The following is a 12,198-nucleotide window of genomic DNA, read 5'->3' on the forward strand; positions in this document are numbered from 1 at the left end:
GAAGGCAAATACTAGCAACTTTATAAACACTCTCTGTTCATGAGCAAAGGGGAAATCAAACATATTCCCATTGATTTACTTAATTTCTTTCCAGCAATAGGAAAGTAGGTAAATTCGTAAATACATACAGAATTGGTGAAATTTTAACTGCTTTATCAACAAAAATAAATATCAAGTACATTTTTCTATACAAGTCAGATTATCATTGTTTAGACAGAATGATAAATCTAGAACTTATCTCAAAGAATTAATAGTCACTCTTGGTAAAATATCACAAAATCGCATGCAATACAACAGTAAAGATGTTTGTGTATCTGCTCCTGGCTTTTATGGTGTGAGTTTTATCACTGTATACGCTGCATGTATTCCAGAGATTAGACACAATTGAACATTAATTAGAAACAATTTACTTGTTGCTCACATGGCTACTGTTTACTCCATGCACAAGCAAAGCAGAATGGGTTTTCATTGGAGTCATGGTTCATCAGGAGAAAGGGACTCACAGTTGGGAAACATCCAGAGACAATTGTAGCCATTTTCACCAGGAGCCAGTCTGGATCATAAAGAGCCAATCTAGTCTGCAAGAGGGAAGAAATTGTGTAAAAGCAGACAAAGGTGCTCACCAAGAGCAGAATGGTCCTTGTGGCTTTGGTCTCGGGGGAGGATCTGAGGGAAAATTGGCTCCTATGAATATATCTCGTTCTCTGCTTATGTCTGTAGAGGATGTAAACCATGGAACTGCTGGACCACAGCATCAGGCCCATGAACAAGACATCAGGACCTGCGAGTAACACTCCATAGAGGATGTCACTAGTTTTGTCAAGGTAAACAGCAGAGCAATATCCAAACTCTTTTAGACGTGTCGTGTTTCTTTGACTCCAACTTGCAGTCATGTTCATAGGAAAAACAATATTTGCTATGAAGGACAGGACCCAGCTCAGGTACACACAAGAAGCAATGAAACTTGGGGACTTGACTTTAACCTTTGTCCATCTGAGACACTTAGGGCTAATGGTGATGGCCTGATAGACGCCCAGGAAGCTGGTGCTGCTGATGGTCACACCCCTCCCTACTCTGTGAAGACAGAAAAGAAGCTTGCACCCAAAATCATCAAGGAAGTCTTTCAATCCAAAAGCTGACATTGTTTCAGGAACTCCTTTACACATGAGTGTTAAGAAGTTGGCTACAATCAAATGCTGTGGAATCCATTCTGTGAACCTTATCCTGCTCACCATGAAGTAAAATGGCAGATGATGGTAGACTAAGAGGGAGTTGCCCAGGACACCAACCAGAGTCTCTGATAAAATGATCACTCCTATGGTCACTTCACCAGCTGCCATGCTGTTGGTTGTTGTTTGTTGAGCATGAGGAGACGCGCATGGAAAGATTAGGCACAGGCTGCATGAACTGCGTGAATCCAATCTTCCAATCTATAGTTAGTCACTTAGGGTTCTTCTATAACTTAGGATAAGATTTTGGTTCAAACACTGTTTCACAACTTTAGAGACTGCTGTGAAAGCTGCATGCATCTTTACCTCTAGGTTCAATGTGAAGACAAGCACTGTTGACTGTATAAAAAAGGGAAGGGAAAGAATCAAATCCATATCCATCAAATATTTGTAAATTTCTACTTAATTAATGGTGAAGTTATGATTTTATACCAACTGAATGAAGGTGCTGAAGTTATAGTAATAAACCAATATCTGTAAAACACTTCAGATCTGTTTTAAAAGCAAAGAGCATATCATTGTGATTAATTTTTATACAATTACATGGCTGTAACACAGTGATGAACAATTTCAATAATAAGAATGTTCATATTTGAATGTAAAATTTGTATTTATCAAATATAAATGTATCTTACCATAATGAAGAAGACTGAGCTGGAACCTGCCGCATGACAGGTGATTGGTATTACTTAAAAATTGTCCAAATAGAACATGGGCACCTAATGACTTACTTATTATGTTACAATCACAAGTAATATAAAACTTAAAGCAATGCAAATTAAGTAATAGTGCTGAATTACCACAAAGAAGAAACAACCCGATATTAAACATGGGAAGTATGCACAACATTGCCATTAATTGGATGAAACTCTGAAGTGCTGATTGATAGCAGAACAGGTACCTTGTTTTTGTTGTTGTTTTGGCAATGCAGTTTGATTTGTAAATAGCACTTCTGTGGTAGTCACATGTGCATAATGCACTGTGTTGGCAAGAAGTATTTTGCTATTATAAAACTGAAGTAGTTAATCTCTGTATATAAAACCAAGGTTAACTTTCTATAATTGTTTTAGATTCATGGCTTTACTGTGCAGCATAAAGAGAAACTCAAATGTGCCCCTGGACTCAAGCATCCTCTAACTGAATAACAGATGGATGTTTTCATGACAAAAGGGAGACAACTCATTAAACAGCTAAGAAGGAGATGTTTACCCACAAGTAAAGATGATGTTGAGAGTGCATTATACCAATGCTTACTTTAACACGAAGTTATCTTGAGATGGAATCAGCCTCAAAATGAGCTCAGAAGGCAAATCTTTCATTGTAGATAGAAATCCTGTGTCCCTGTGTGCTGAGAACTCAGCACTCAAGCACTAGACACGATGATTTATTCAGATATGGAGGGTTCCCTTAGATTCCTTAAGCAGTTCTATAAGACAGAATACATGTGCCCACTGTTTTGGAACTAAGTACCCAGCAGCAGCCTTTTTTAAAGCACTGCATTTTTAAAGAAGAAAAACAATAATTTATTTGAGCTTCCATATTTATGAAAACAACTGATATACCAAGTTTTATCATTCATTATTTTTACTGCATTCAAATGAATATCAATATTACCATAATCAAACTTAGTATAAAGAATAAAAAAGTTATTTTCATTCCACAAGTTACAACATGACTCGATTTTTGTAGTGGTCACGTGCCTTGAATGTTGTGATGTCCATGAACACTGAACTCTGTTTCAAGGTCTGCAGTTGGAAGCAATCCTAATGTTCTTCTACTTGACAGAATGCTGATCTCAGTGCCACGATCTCTGTGACCAGGAGGTGAGCTATGGGGAGGAAGCCAGTGCCTGAGATATGGGTATTGATTCTGTGACCTCACCTCCTGTCACACCTGCAATTACCTTTTCACCTGCAGTAGCAATGGGCTCACAGGGAAGTGGTGCCAAGAGGTTTTCTGAGTAGTGCTTCCCATGGGATCAGTATTCAAAAACAATAAAAAGTTTCTTGCTATCATTGCTTAATGAAAAATTATAGACTCTGTTAAAAACTGTCCTCTGCTTTGTTCCATGAAAGTAAACTGGGTGCAGTGTGTATGAAAAGGAGATCTGTTTGGGACATACCATTGAACTTTGTATATTTCATGATATATCCTGGTTTTCTGAGCTATTTTAAAGTCAAGTATAGTTTTTCATTCCTCATTTCAGTGAGTAGAATTCTTCCATATAATATAAAGGAAACATTTAATTATAAATAGCAATGTTGCTATTTGCAGTGACATTGGAATTTAACACACCTGACTATAATTATCAATGTTAATCCTTTATGGTTTGTATTTACAATTAAGGTACATTTTTTTGCAAAAAAATTGTCCACATAGGAAACATCATGCTCTAAAGGAGTGCCCTGCAAGTGACAATAGCAATGAGGGAAGATAATATACACCTGTGGTTTTCAATGCAGCTACTGGAAGCTCATGGATTTAAGAATCTAGAATATGGTGGAATGATTTGTTACATTTCTTCAGTTCTGTGTCTATGTTGAATAGAAGTCTTTCAGGAATCCCTAGAAAATAATCACATAATACAGTGGTATCATAACATGTATTTTGAGAATGAAATGTAAATTGTGTGGAAGCAGGTGCATAGCACCTATGATGCATAATACTTGACAGTGATGCTGGTCTTGCTGTGAGGCTAGTATTCACTGTGTCATTCTTACTATAACTACCTGCTCCTGAGTTACATGAAATAGCATACCTACCAAATACAGTGACAGTTGTATGCACTAAGTGATCAACTATGTAACCAGGGCTAGAAATTTTAGAGTGGACCACCATTAGATCAAATCCAGGGCTCATGTCTTCCTCCAACATGTGTGGAATGAGGTGCTTTTTGTCAGGGATACTCCCAATTTGCTGATAATCAAGGGGTTATACCACAGTCCCTAAAAGTTGCATATGCACACCGGCTTGGTGTGGTAAGATATGATGCAAGGGTTCTTCTTCATGCCCAGGAAGAACATACTCATACAGTGGAGGAGTTATGATGAAAAAGAGACACATGTGTGCCTACCTCCATAGAATCCTATGCTTTGGAGAAAAGGATGCCATGTCTCTTTAGCTTTTCCCCTAGTACAGCTATTCTCAAAAAGAGGATTAAGTGGGTTTGTGCTAACATGTTTTTCCTTGAATTAAAAGATTGGGAAGCCATGAGACAAGGAGGATAAGGTAGAAGAGATGAGGTGTGTTGCTGTGGAATAATCCTCTTGTACACTGTAAAAATCTGTCACTTGAGTTGGTTTGATGAAACCCTGATTGGCCAGTAGCCAGGCAAGAAGTTTAGGCAGGACAATCAGACTAGGAATGCTGGGAATAGGAAGGGTAGAGTCAGAAAATGCCTGTAAGACATAGAGAGAGCAAGATGAGCATTCCATACTGAGAAAAGATAACATCACATGGCTGAGCATAAATAAAGAATATGTGTTAGCTTAAAATGAAAGAGCTAGTTAATAATAAGTCTGAATTTTTGGTTGAGCATTTATTAGTAATATTAAGCCTTTGTGTGGTTATTTGGAAGCAGATGCGGTGTCAGGGAGTAGGTGCTCCAGATAGGAAACATTCATTCAGAGTGTATTTCTCATATATGACCTCCAGAAAGTGTCTTTCAATACACAGTTTTGTTTTATAAAATGAGATTCATTATCAGAGATTATGATAACCAAAAAGTATTCTACCTACAGGTTTTAATAGGAAAGGTTTCTAGTAAAAAATAAAATAGTGTACCCCTCACAATCTTGCTTGTGAGGCTGAAGCACATAGAGGAAGGTTTAATCAGACCTTGTGTTATAGCAACAGAAAAACTGTGTAACATGACTGTCTATGCATCCTTGAGAAAAAAAAGTGTTGTGACCTGAAACAGTATGTGGGAAACAATGTCTTCAGTAGAGGAATCTAAAATTGCTGAAAGACACTTAACCAAGTGCTCAAATTCCTTAGCCATCAGGGAAATGTTAATCAAAACAACTCTGAGATATCTCTTACACCTGTCAGAATGGCTAAAGTCAAAACCACCAATGATAGTGTACGCTGGAGAGGATGTGGAGAAAGGGGAACACTTCTCCATTGTGGTGGGATTGCAAACTTTTACAACCACTTTGGAAATCAGTATGATGGTTTTTCTGAAAAATGGGAACCCGTCTACCTCAAGATCCAGCAATTCCATTGTTAGGCATATACCCAAAGGATACACATTCATACAACAAGGACATCTGTTCATTCATGTTCATAGCAGCATTATTTGTAATAGTCGGAACCTGGAAGCAACCTAGATGCCCCTCAACAGAAGAATGGATAGAGAAAAAGTTGTACGTTTACCCAATGGCATACTACCCAGCAGAATAAACAATGGAATCTTGAAATTTGCAGGCAAATGGATGGAACTAGAAGAAACCATCCTAAGTGAGCTAACTCAGTCACAGAAATACAAACATGACATGTACTCACTCATATATGGATTCCAGACATAGTGAAAAAGACAACAACCAGCCTACAATCCACACCTCCAGAGAAGCTAGGAAACAAGGAGGACCATAAGAGAGACATACACAGTCCCCCATTGGAGTAGAAAGGGACAAGAGCCTATGAAGAAATGGGGTGTATGGGGGAGCGGGAGGGAGGTAGGAGAAACAGGAGGGGAGAAGAGGAGGGGGGAGGAGAACATGAGGGATCGGGAAGATTGAGTGGGGAGAGGAATAGAGGAGAGCAAGAAAAGAGACAAACCAATAGAGGAAGCCACTATAGGTTTAAAGAGAAATCTGGCACTAGGGAATTATACAGAGATCCACAAGGATGACCCTAACTAGGGCACTAAGCAATAGTGGAGAGGCTGCCTTAAATGTCCATCCCCTATAATGAGAATGAGGACTACCTTAAATGCCATCCTAGAGCCTTCATCCTGTAGCTTATGGAAGCAGAAGCAGAGATCCACAGCCAAGCCCTGAACCAAACTCCTGGAATCCAGTTTCAGAGAGGGAGGAGTGATGAACAAAGGGATCAAGACCATGCTGGGAAAACCCACAGAAACACCGATCTGAGCAAGTGGAAACTCATGGACCCCAGTCTGCCAGCTAGTCATGACATAGGCATGATCCATGTCCCCTGAACATAGGTGTCCGTTAGGAGCACTGGGCATTCTATGGGTCCTCTGGAAGTGGAGCCAGGATGTATCCCTAGTGCACGGCAGACTTCGGGAGACCATTTCCCATGGAGGGATACTCTCTTGACCATTTCCCATGGAGGGATACTCTCTTAGCCTAGATACTGAAGAGAGGGCCTACGTTCTGCCCCAAATAACTTGACAGACTTTCATGATTCCCTCACCCTCCCTGGGTAGTGGATGGCAGCGCCATGAGGGTTATGGGAGAATGGGTTGGAGAGGGAACTGGAATTGATAAGTCAAATAAGATTGTTTTTAATTTAAATAAAATATATATAATAGATATCTGCAAACATTAAAAGAAACCAAAAACCTCTAAGAATAGATATGTTAGAAGTAAGGGCATTTGTTGTTCCATTAATTATTGTGTATTATCTTTGAAAATATTTGCCATAGATGAGTAGGTATAAACACAAGGGAACTGACACAAATATATCCATCAGAAACACAATTCAGTTGGGGACAATCTCATGGCCATAATGTGTCCTCAGTACCAGCCTCTCAGGCACAGCTTTTTTTTATTTCAGTTGCAATCCATACAATCACTGTCCCAAATAGAGTAACTAATTATATTACTCAGATTTCTACTTCTATAGTACTCAAATCCAATCAAATCTTCCATGCCTCACAGTCTCACAAGACAGGCAGTGAGAAACTCAGTACTTTTTATGTAATAGTTTTTACTATTTAGGTCAGTCCAGAGAAAGCATATTCTTTTTTATTGTAAAATTATCTTGTAATGTAACTGTATCGAGAACCTGCAATTTTCAGCCTAGTGTTCTCTCAGGGTTCAGGCCAGAAGCTAAACAGCTAGTGGGAATCAGGATATGAGGGCAAGAGAATTAGTTCATATGCATTTCATTCTCATAGTGTCTCCTTATACTTCAAAAGATCTCTTCAAATGCTCTCTCCAAAAGTTATCCCTTATCCCACAATGTTTCTAGTTTATATACCCAAGCAGACACAATTAGCAATTCTCTGGCAATAGAAAGTATACCAGGCATGCATATTTCAGGGTCAAAAAAAAAACAGATAAAATCTGACAAAGCAAACAGCTTATGTCTCACCTTAAGCCTTATTAAATGTCCAGGGAATAGCTGAAGAGTAGGTGAGGGTTACTGGAACAAGGGGCTATTATTGTAATTTAAGCAGCCCACAAAGGAAAGATGCTCTGTGATAGGGTTCAAGCAGAGGGTTTTATTTTTTATTAGGCAAAGGGATCACAGAAAGGGGAAAGGGGAGCAGGGAGGGAGGAGACTGCCATTTGGGGACAAGAGTAACATGAGAAAGGAAAGAGGGACAGCAAGAGAGAGGCCACAGAGGGGGAAACAGAGAGAGACAGAGACAGAGACAGAGAGACAGAGACAGAGAGACAGAGAGTGAAAGAGGAAGGAGGAGGAAAAGGAGGAGGAGGATGGGAGCTGGGCAGGGTCCTTTTAAAAGGGAACATGGTGCCTTTGTTGGAGGTGTGTCACTGAGGCTGGATGAAGGCTCTAGGATGACATTTAAGGTCGTCATCATTCTCATTATAGGGGACGGGCATTTAAGGTAGCCACTCCACTATAGCTTAGGGTCCTAGTTGAGGTCATCCTTTTGGATCTCTTTATAATTCCCTAGTGCCAATTTCTTACTAAACCCATAGTGGCTGCCTCTATTGATGTGTCTCTTTTCTTGCTCTCCTCTTCAATGTTCCTGATCCCTCATGCTCTCCTCCTCTCCTCTTCTCCCCCTCTTCTTTCTTCTATGTCTCTCCCCCGTACACCCCTACCCCCCATTTGTTCAGGGGTTCTTGCCTCTTTCTGCTTCACTGGGGGATTGTGTATGATGCATGACATGGAATGGACCAACCCAGGCAGGAAGGACTTGAGTCCTACCATACTGCACTCTGGGCTCCCCCACAGTTTGTTTCTTCGTTAGTTTCTGTCTGGTATTCATGTCTAGTGGTGAGAGTGGGCTGTTGAAATCTCCCACTATAAGTGTGTGGGGCTTTATACGTGACTTGAGTTTTAGTAATGTCAGAATTGAAACTTCATCTTGGTGGATTTCTCCTGTGATGAGTATGTAATGTCCTCCTTCATCTCTTTTGATTGATTTCATTTTAAAGTCTAAATTGTTAGATATTAGGATTGCTACCCCTGCTAGTTTCTTGGGGCAATTTGATTGGAAAATCTTTTCCCAACCTTTAACTCTGAGGTAATGTCTGTCTTTGAGGCTGAGGTGTGTTTCTTGTATGCAGCAGAAGGATGAGTTCTGTCTTCGAATCCATTGTTAGTCTGTATCTTTTTATGGGCGAGTTAAGGCCATTAATATATTGAGGGATATTAGTGACCATTGTTTGCTCATTCTTCTTTGATTTGGGATGGGTGGTGGTGGTGGAATTATGTGTGGAATCCCCCCCTTTTTCTTTTGGCTGTTGGTAAGGTGGGTTTATCTAATGCCTATGATTTCCTGGTTGTAGTTAACTTCCTGGGTTGGAGTTTTCCTTCCAGAACTTTCTGTAGGGCTGGGTTAGTGGATACATATTGCTTGAATGTAGTTTTGTCATGGAATATGTTGTTTTCTCCATCTATAGTGATTGAAAGCTTTGCTGAGTATAGTAGTCTAGGCTGGCATCCATGGTCTCTTAGTGTTGGTAGATTTTCTATCCAGGACCTTCTGGCTTTCAGAGTTTCCATGAAGAAGTCAGGTGTAATTCTGATAGGTTTGCCTTTTTATGTTACTTGACTTTTTTCATTAGCTGCTCTAAGTATTCTTTATTTTGTGGCGAGGGGACTTTTTTTTGTGATCCACTCTATTTGGTGTTCTATAAGCTTCTTGTACCTTCATTGGCAAGTTTTTCTTTAGTTTGGGAAATTTTTCTTCTATGATTTTGTTGAATATGTTTTCTGCCCCTTTGAGGTGGTTTTCTTCTCCTTCTTCTATACCTATTTTTCTTAGGTTTGGTCTTTTCACGGTGTCCCATTTTTCCTGGATATTTTGTGTTAGGGATTTGTTGGACTTCAGATTTTCTTTGGTTGATGAATCCATTTCTCCTAGTGTGTCTTCAACACCTGAGAGTCTCTCTTCCATCTCTTGTATTCTGTTAGTTATGCTTCCATCTGTAATACGTGCCCGTTTCCCCAGTTTTTTTATTTCCAGCATTCCTTCAGACTGTGTTTTTTTATTGTCTCCATGTCAGCTTTCAATCCTTGCATTGTTTGAATTGTTTCTTTTAATTTTTGCATCGTGTTTTCCTCCCTTTCTTGCATTTTTTGGATTTTTTTGTTTTTTCTTCCATTTCTTTAAGGGATTTTCTTACATCCTTTTGAGGGCCTCTATCATTTTCATGAAGGTGTTTTTAAGGTCATTCCATTCCACTTCGTCTGCATTGGAGTGTTCAGGTCTTACTAGTGTAGAATCTCTAGACTCTGGTGGTGTCATATATTTGTTTTTCTTTTGCTAGGTGTGTTCTTATACTGCCTTTTCCCCATCACTTCTTCCAGTGGGTTTAGAAAGAGTCTCTTCCTCTCCTGGTGGGTAGTCGATGAGGGTTCCCTTTCGGTGGATGCAAGCAAATCCAATAATCTCTGGCCTCTGCTCTCTGCCCTTTGTCCTGGGTTTGTCTCTCTGCAGGCTCCTGGTCAGTTGGTAGTCCTTCAGGAGGGAGTCGACCTGGCTGCTGTCCCCAAGCCGGGGGATCCGAGAGAGAGGGAGTGCAGGAGGAAATCGAGTGTAAGATGGGGATCCGGTGCTCACCTCTGACCTCTGCCCTGAGTGTGGGCAGAAGTGGCCCAGCTCTCTCTGAAGGTTCCTGGTGGCTTGGTCCCTTCACCTTCTTCTATACCTATTATTCTTAGGTTTGGTCTTTTCATGGTGTCCCATATTTCCTGGATGTTGTGTGTTAGGGATTTGTTGGCCTTCAGATTTTCTTTGTTCAATGAATCAGTTTCGCCTAGTGTATCTTCAACACCTGAGATTCTCTCTTCCATGTCTTGTATTCTGTTGGTTATGCTTGCATCTGTAGTACCTGACCATTTGTCCAGCTTTTCTATTTCCAGTCTTCCTTCAGATTTTGTTTTTTTTATTGTCTGTATTTCAGTTTTCAGCCCTTGTACTGTTTGAATTATTTTTTACAATTTTTGCTTTGTCTTTTCATCCATTTATTGCATTTTTAAAAATTTTTTGGTTTGTTTTTCTTCCTTTCTTACATTTTTTGGTTTGCTTTTTCTTCCATTTCTTTGAGGGATTTTCCTATATCCTCTTTTAGGGTCTCTATCATTTTCATGAAGATGTTTTTAAGGTCATTCTCTTCTGCTTCATTTGCATTGGAACATTGGAGTCTTGTTGGTGTGGAGTCTCTAGAATTTGTTTTTCTGTTGCTGAGTGTGTTTTTGTATTGTCTCTTTCCCATCGCTTCTTCTAGTGTATGCAGAAAGAGCCCCTTACTGGTCTGGTGGTTAGGAGTTCCCTTTCGGTGGGTGCAAGCGAGTCCAATACTCTGGTAGTTCTCTGGCCTCAGGGTTGGGCCTGGTGGAGAGCCTGGCCTTGTGGGTGTGTTGCATCTTTTCCCGGTGCCAGTGTAGGATGCAAACCATGGTGCTACTAGATCAGAGCATGAGCCCTGAGCATGAAACTTCAGGTACAACACCTGTATTGCATAAAATGAATTTGTGATTCCATCCTCAACCCTAGCCCAACAGTAGCCAGAATCTTGTTTCCATGTGATGTTTTTGACATTCCATTTGTAATTGGCTAAGATAAATAAAGTAAAATAAAATAAAGAGGAATGATAGGAGCTTGTGTAGTGGGATGCTTACAGTGTTGAGAGGGTTGACTGAATGAGGGACAGTGCAAATACCCTGTGGGAGTGGTCTTGAGCACCTTAGGGGAGGGCTCATTCTTTGGCAGGCTTTCTGGAATGTACCAGGTTTTAGAGGGAGAGGGGAGGGGTTTGAGGTGGGGCTTCCACGAGAACATACTTCCTGTATTCTTGTGGAGAGGCTTTTCATTGATTTACTATTGTGTTTTTTTGCTTCTTTGACTTCAATTTGAATTTCCTAACTCCTTACTGAATTCAGCATTCATAGCCTGAGTTGTGTACTCTTTCTTCGAGGACAAGCCATTTGCTTGCGTTTTCTTGTCCTCCAGTCCCTTTGTTCCCACCCTCTTTTGATTTACTTCAGGGGCTTGCTTCCTCCTTATGTATTTTGACCTCATAAAGCCGGGCGTTGGTGGAGCACACCTTTAATCCCAGCACTGGGGAGGCACAGTTTGAGACCAGCCTGATCTACAAGAGCTATTTCCAGGACAGCCTGCAAAGCTACAGAGAAATGCTGTCTCAGAAAACAAAAACAAAAAAACCCCAAAACAAAAAGTCTGTGTGTGTGTGTGTGTGTGTATTGGGGGGCGGGGTTGTTCTGCTTCCCATATTTCATCTACTTTGGTCTCCTTAGGGGATACAGTTATGGAAATAGGAATTTATGGCAGCAATATTTCATCTTAGTTTGTGTTTGGGGTTTGGAAGCTTAACATCAGGATTTCTGGTTATTGTCTTTTTCTTTTTTTTTTTTTTTCCTTTCTTTTTTTGGCGGGGGAGGCTTGAGACAGGGTTTCTCTGTGGCTTTGGAGCCTGGCCTGGAACTAGCTCTTTTAGACCAGGCTGGCTTCGAACTCACAGAGATCCACCTGCCTCTGCCTCCCGAGGGCTGGAATTGAAGATGTGCTCCACTGCTGCTGGGCTGTTGTGTTTTCTCTATGGAGTTACAGGCCAGGTCA

The 12,198-nt window shown here is 40.4% G+C and overlaps 1 protein-coding gene across 1 annotated transcript; it reads right to left on the reverse strand.

Moving 5' to 3' along the window:
* Positions 1-425: 425 nt before the first annotated feature.
* Positions 426-1,340, reverse strand: LOC121135298 (vomeronasal type-1 receptor 4-like). The gene has a single exon (XM_040733822.1). It carries the CDS (start codon positions 1,338-1,340, stop codon positions 426-428), a length of 915 nt encoding a protein of 304 aa, XP_040589756.1.
* Positions 1,341-12,198: the final 10,858 nt, after the last annotated feature.

Source organism: Mesocricetus auratus, unplaced genomic scaffold, assembly GCF_017639785.1.
Source record: "Mesocricetus auratus isolate SY011 unplaced genomic scaffold, BCM_Maur_2.0 Super-Scaffold_100037, whole genome shotgun sequence".
NCBI classification, from domain to species: domain Eukaryota; kingdom Metazoa; phylum Chordata; class Mammalia; order Rodentia; family Cricetidae; genus Mesocricetus; species Mesocricetus auratus.

Coding starts and splice junctions, on each gene's coding strand:
- LOC121135298 (XM_040733822.1), bottom strand. CDS start 1,340: ATGGCAGCTGGTGAAGTGACCATAGGAGTGATCATTTTATCAGAGACT.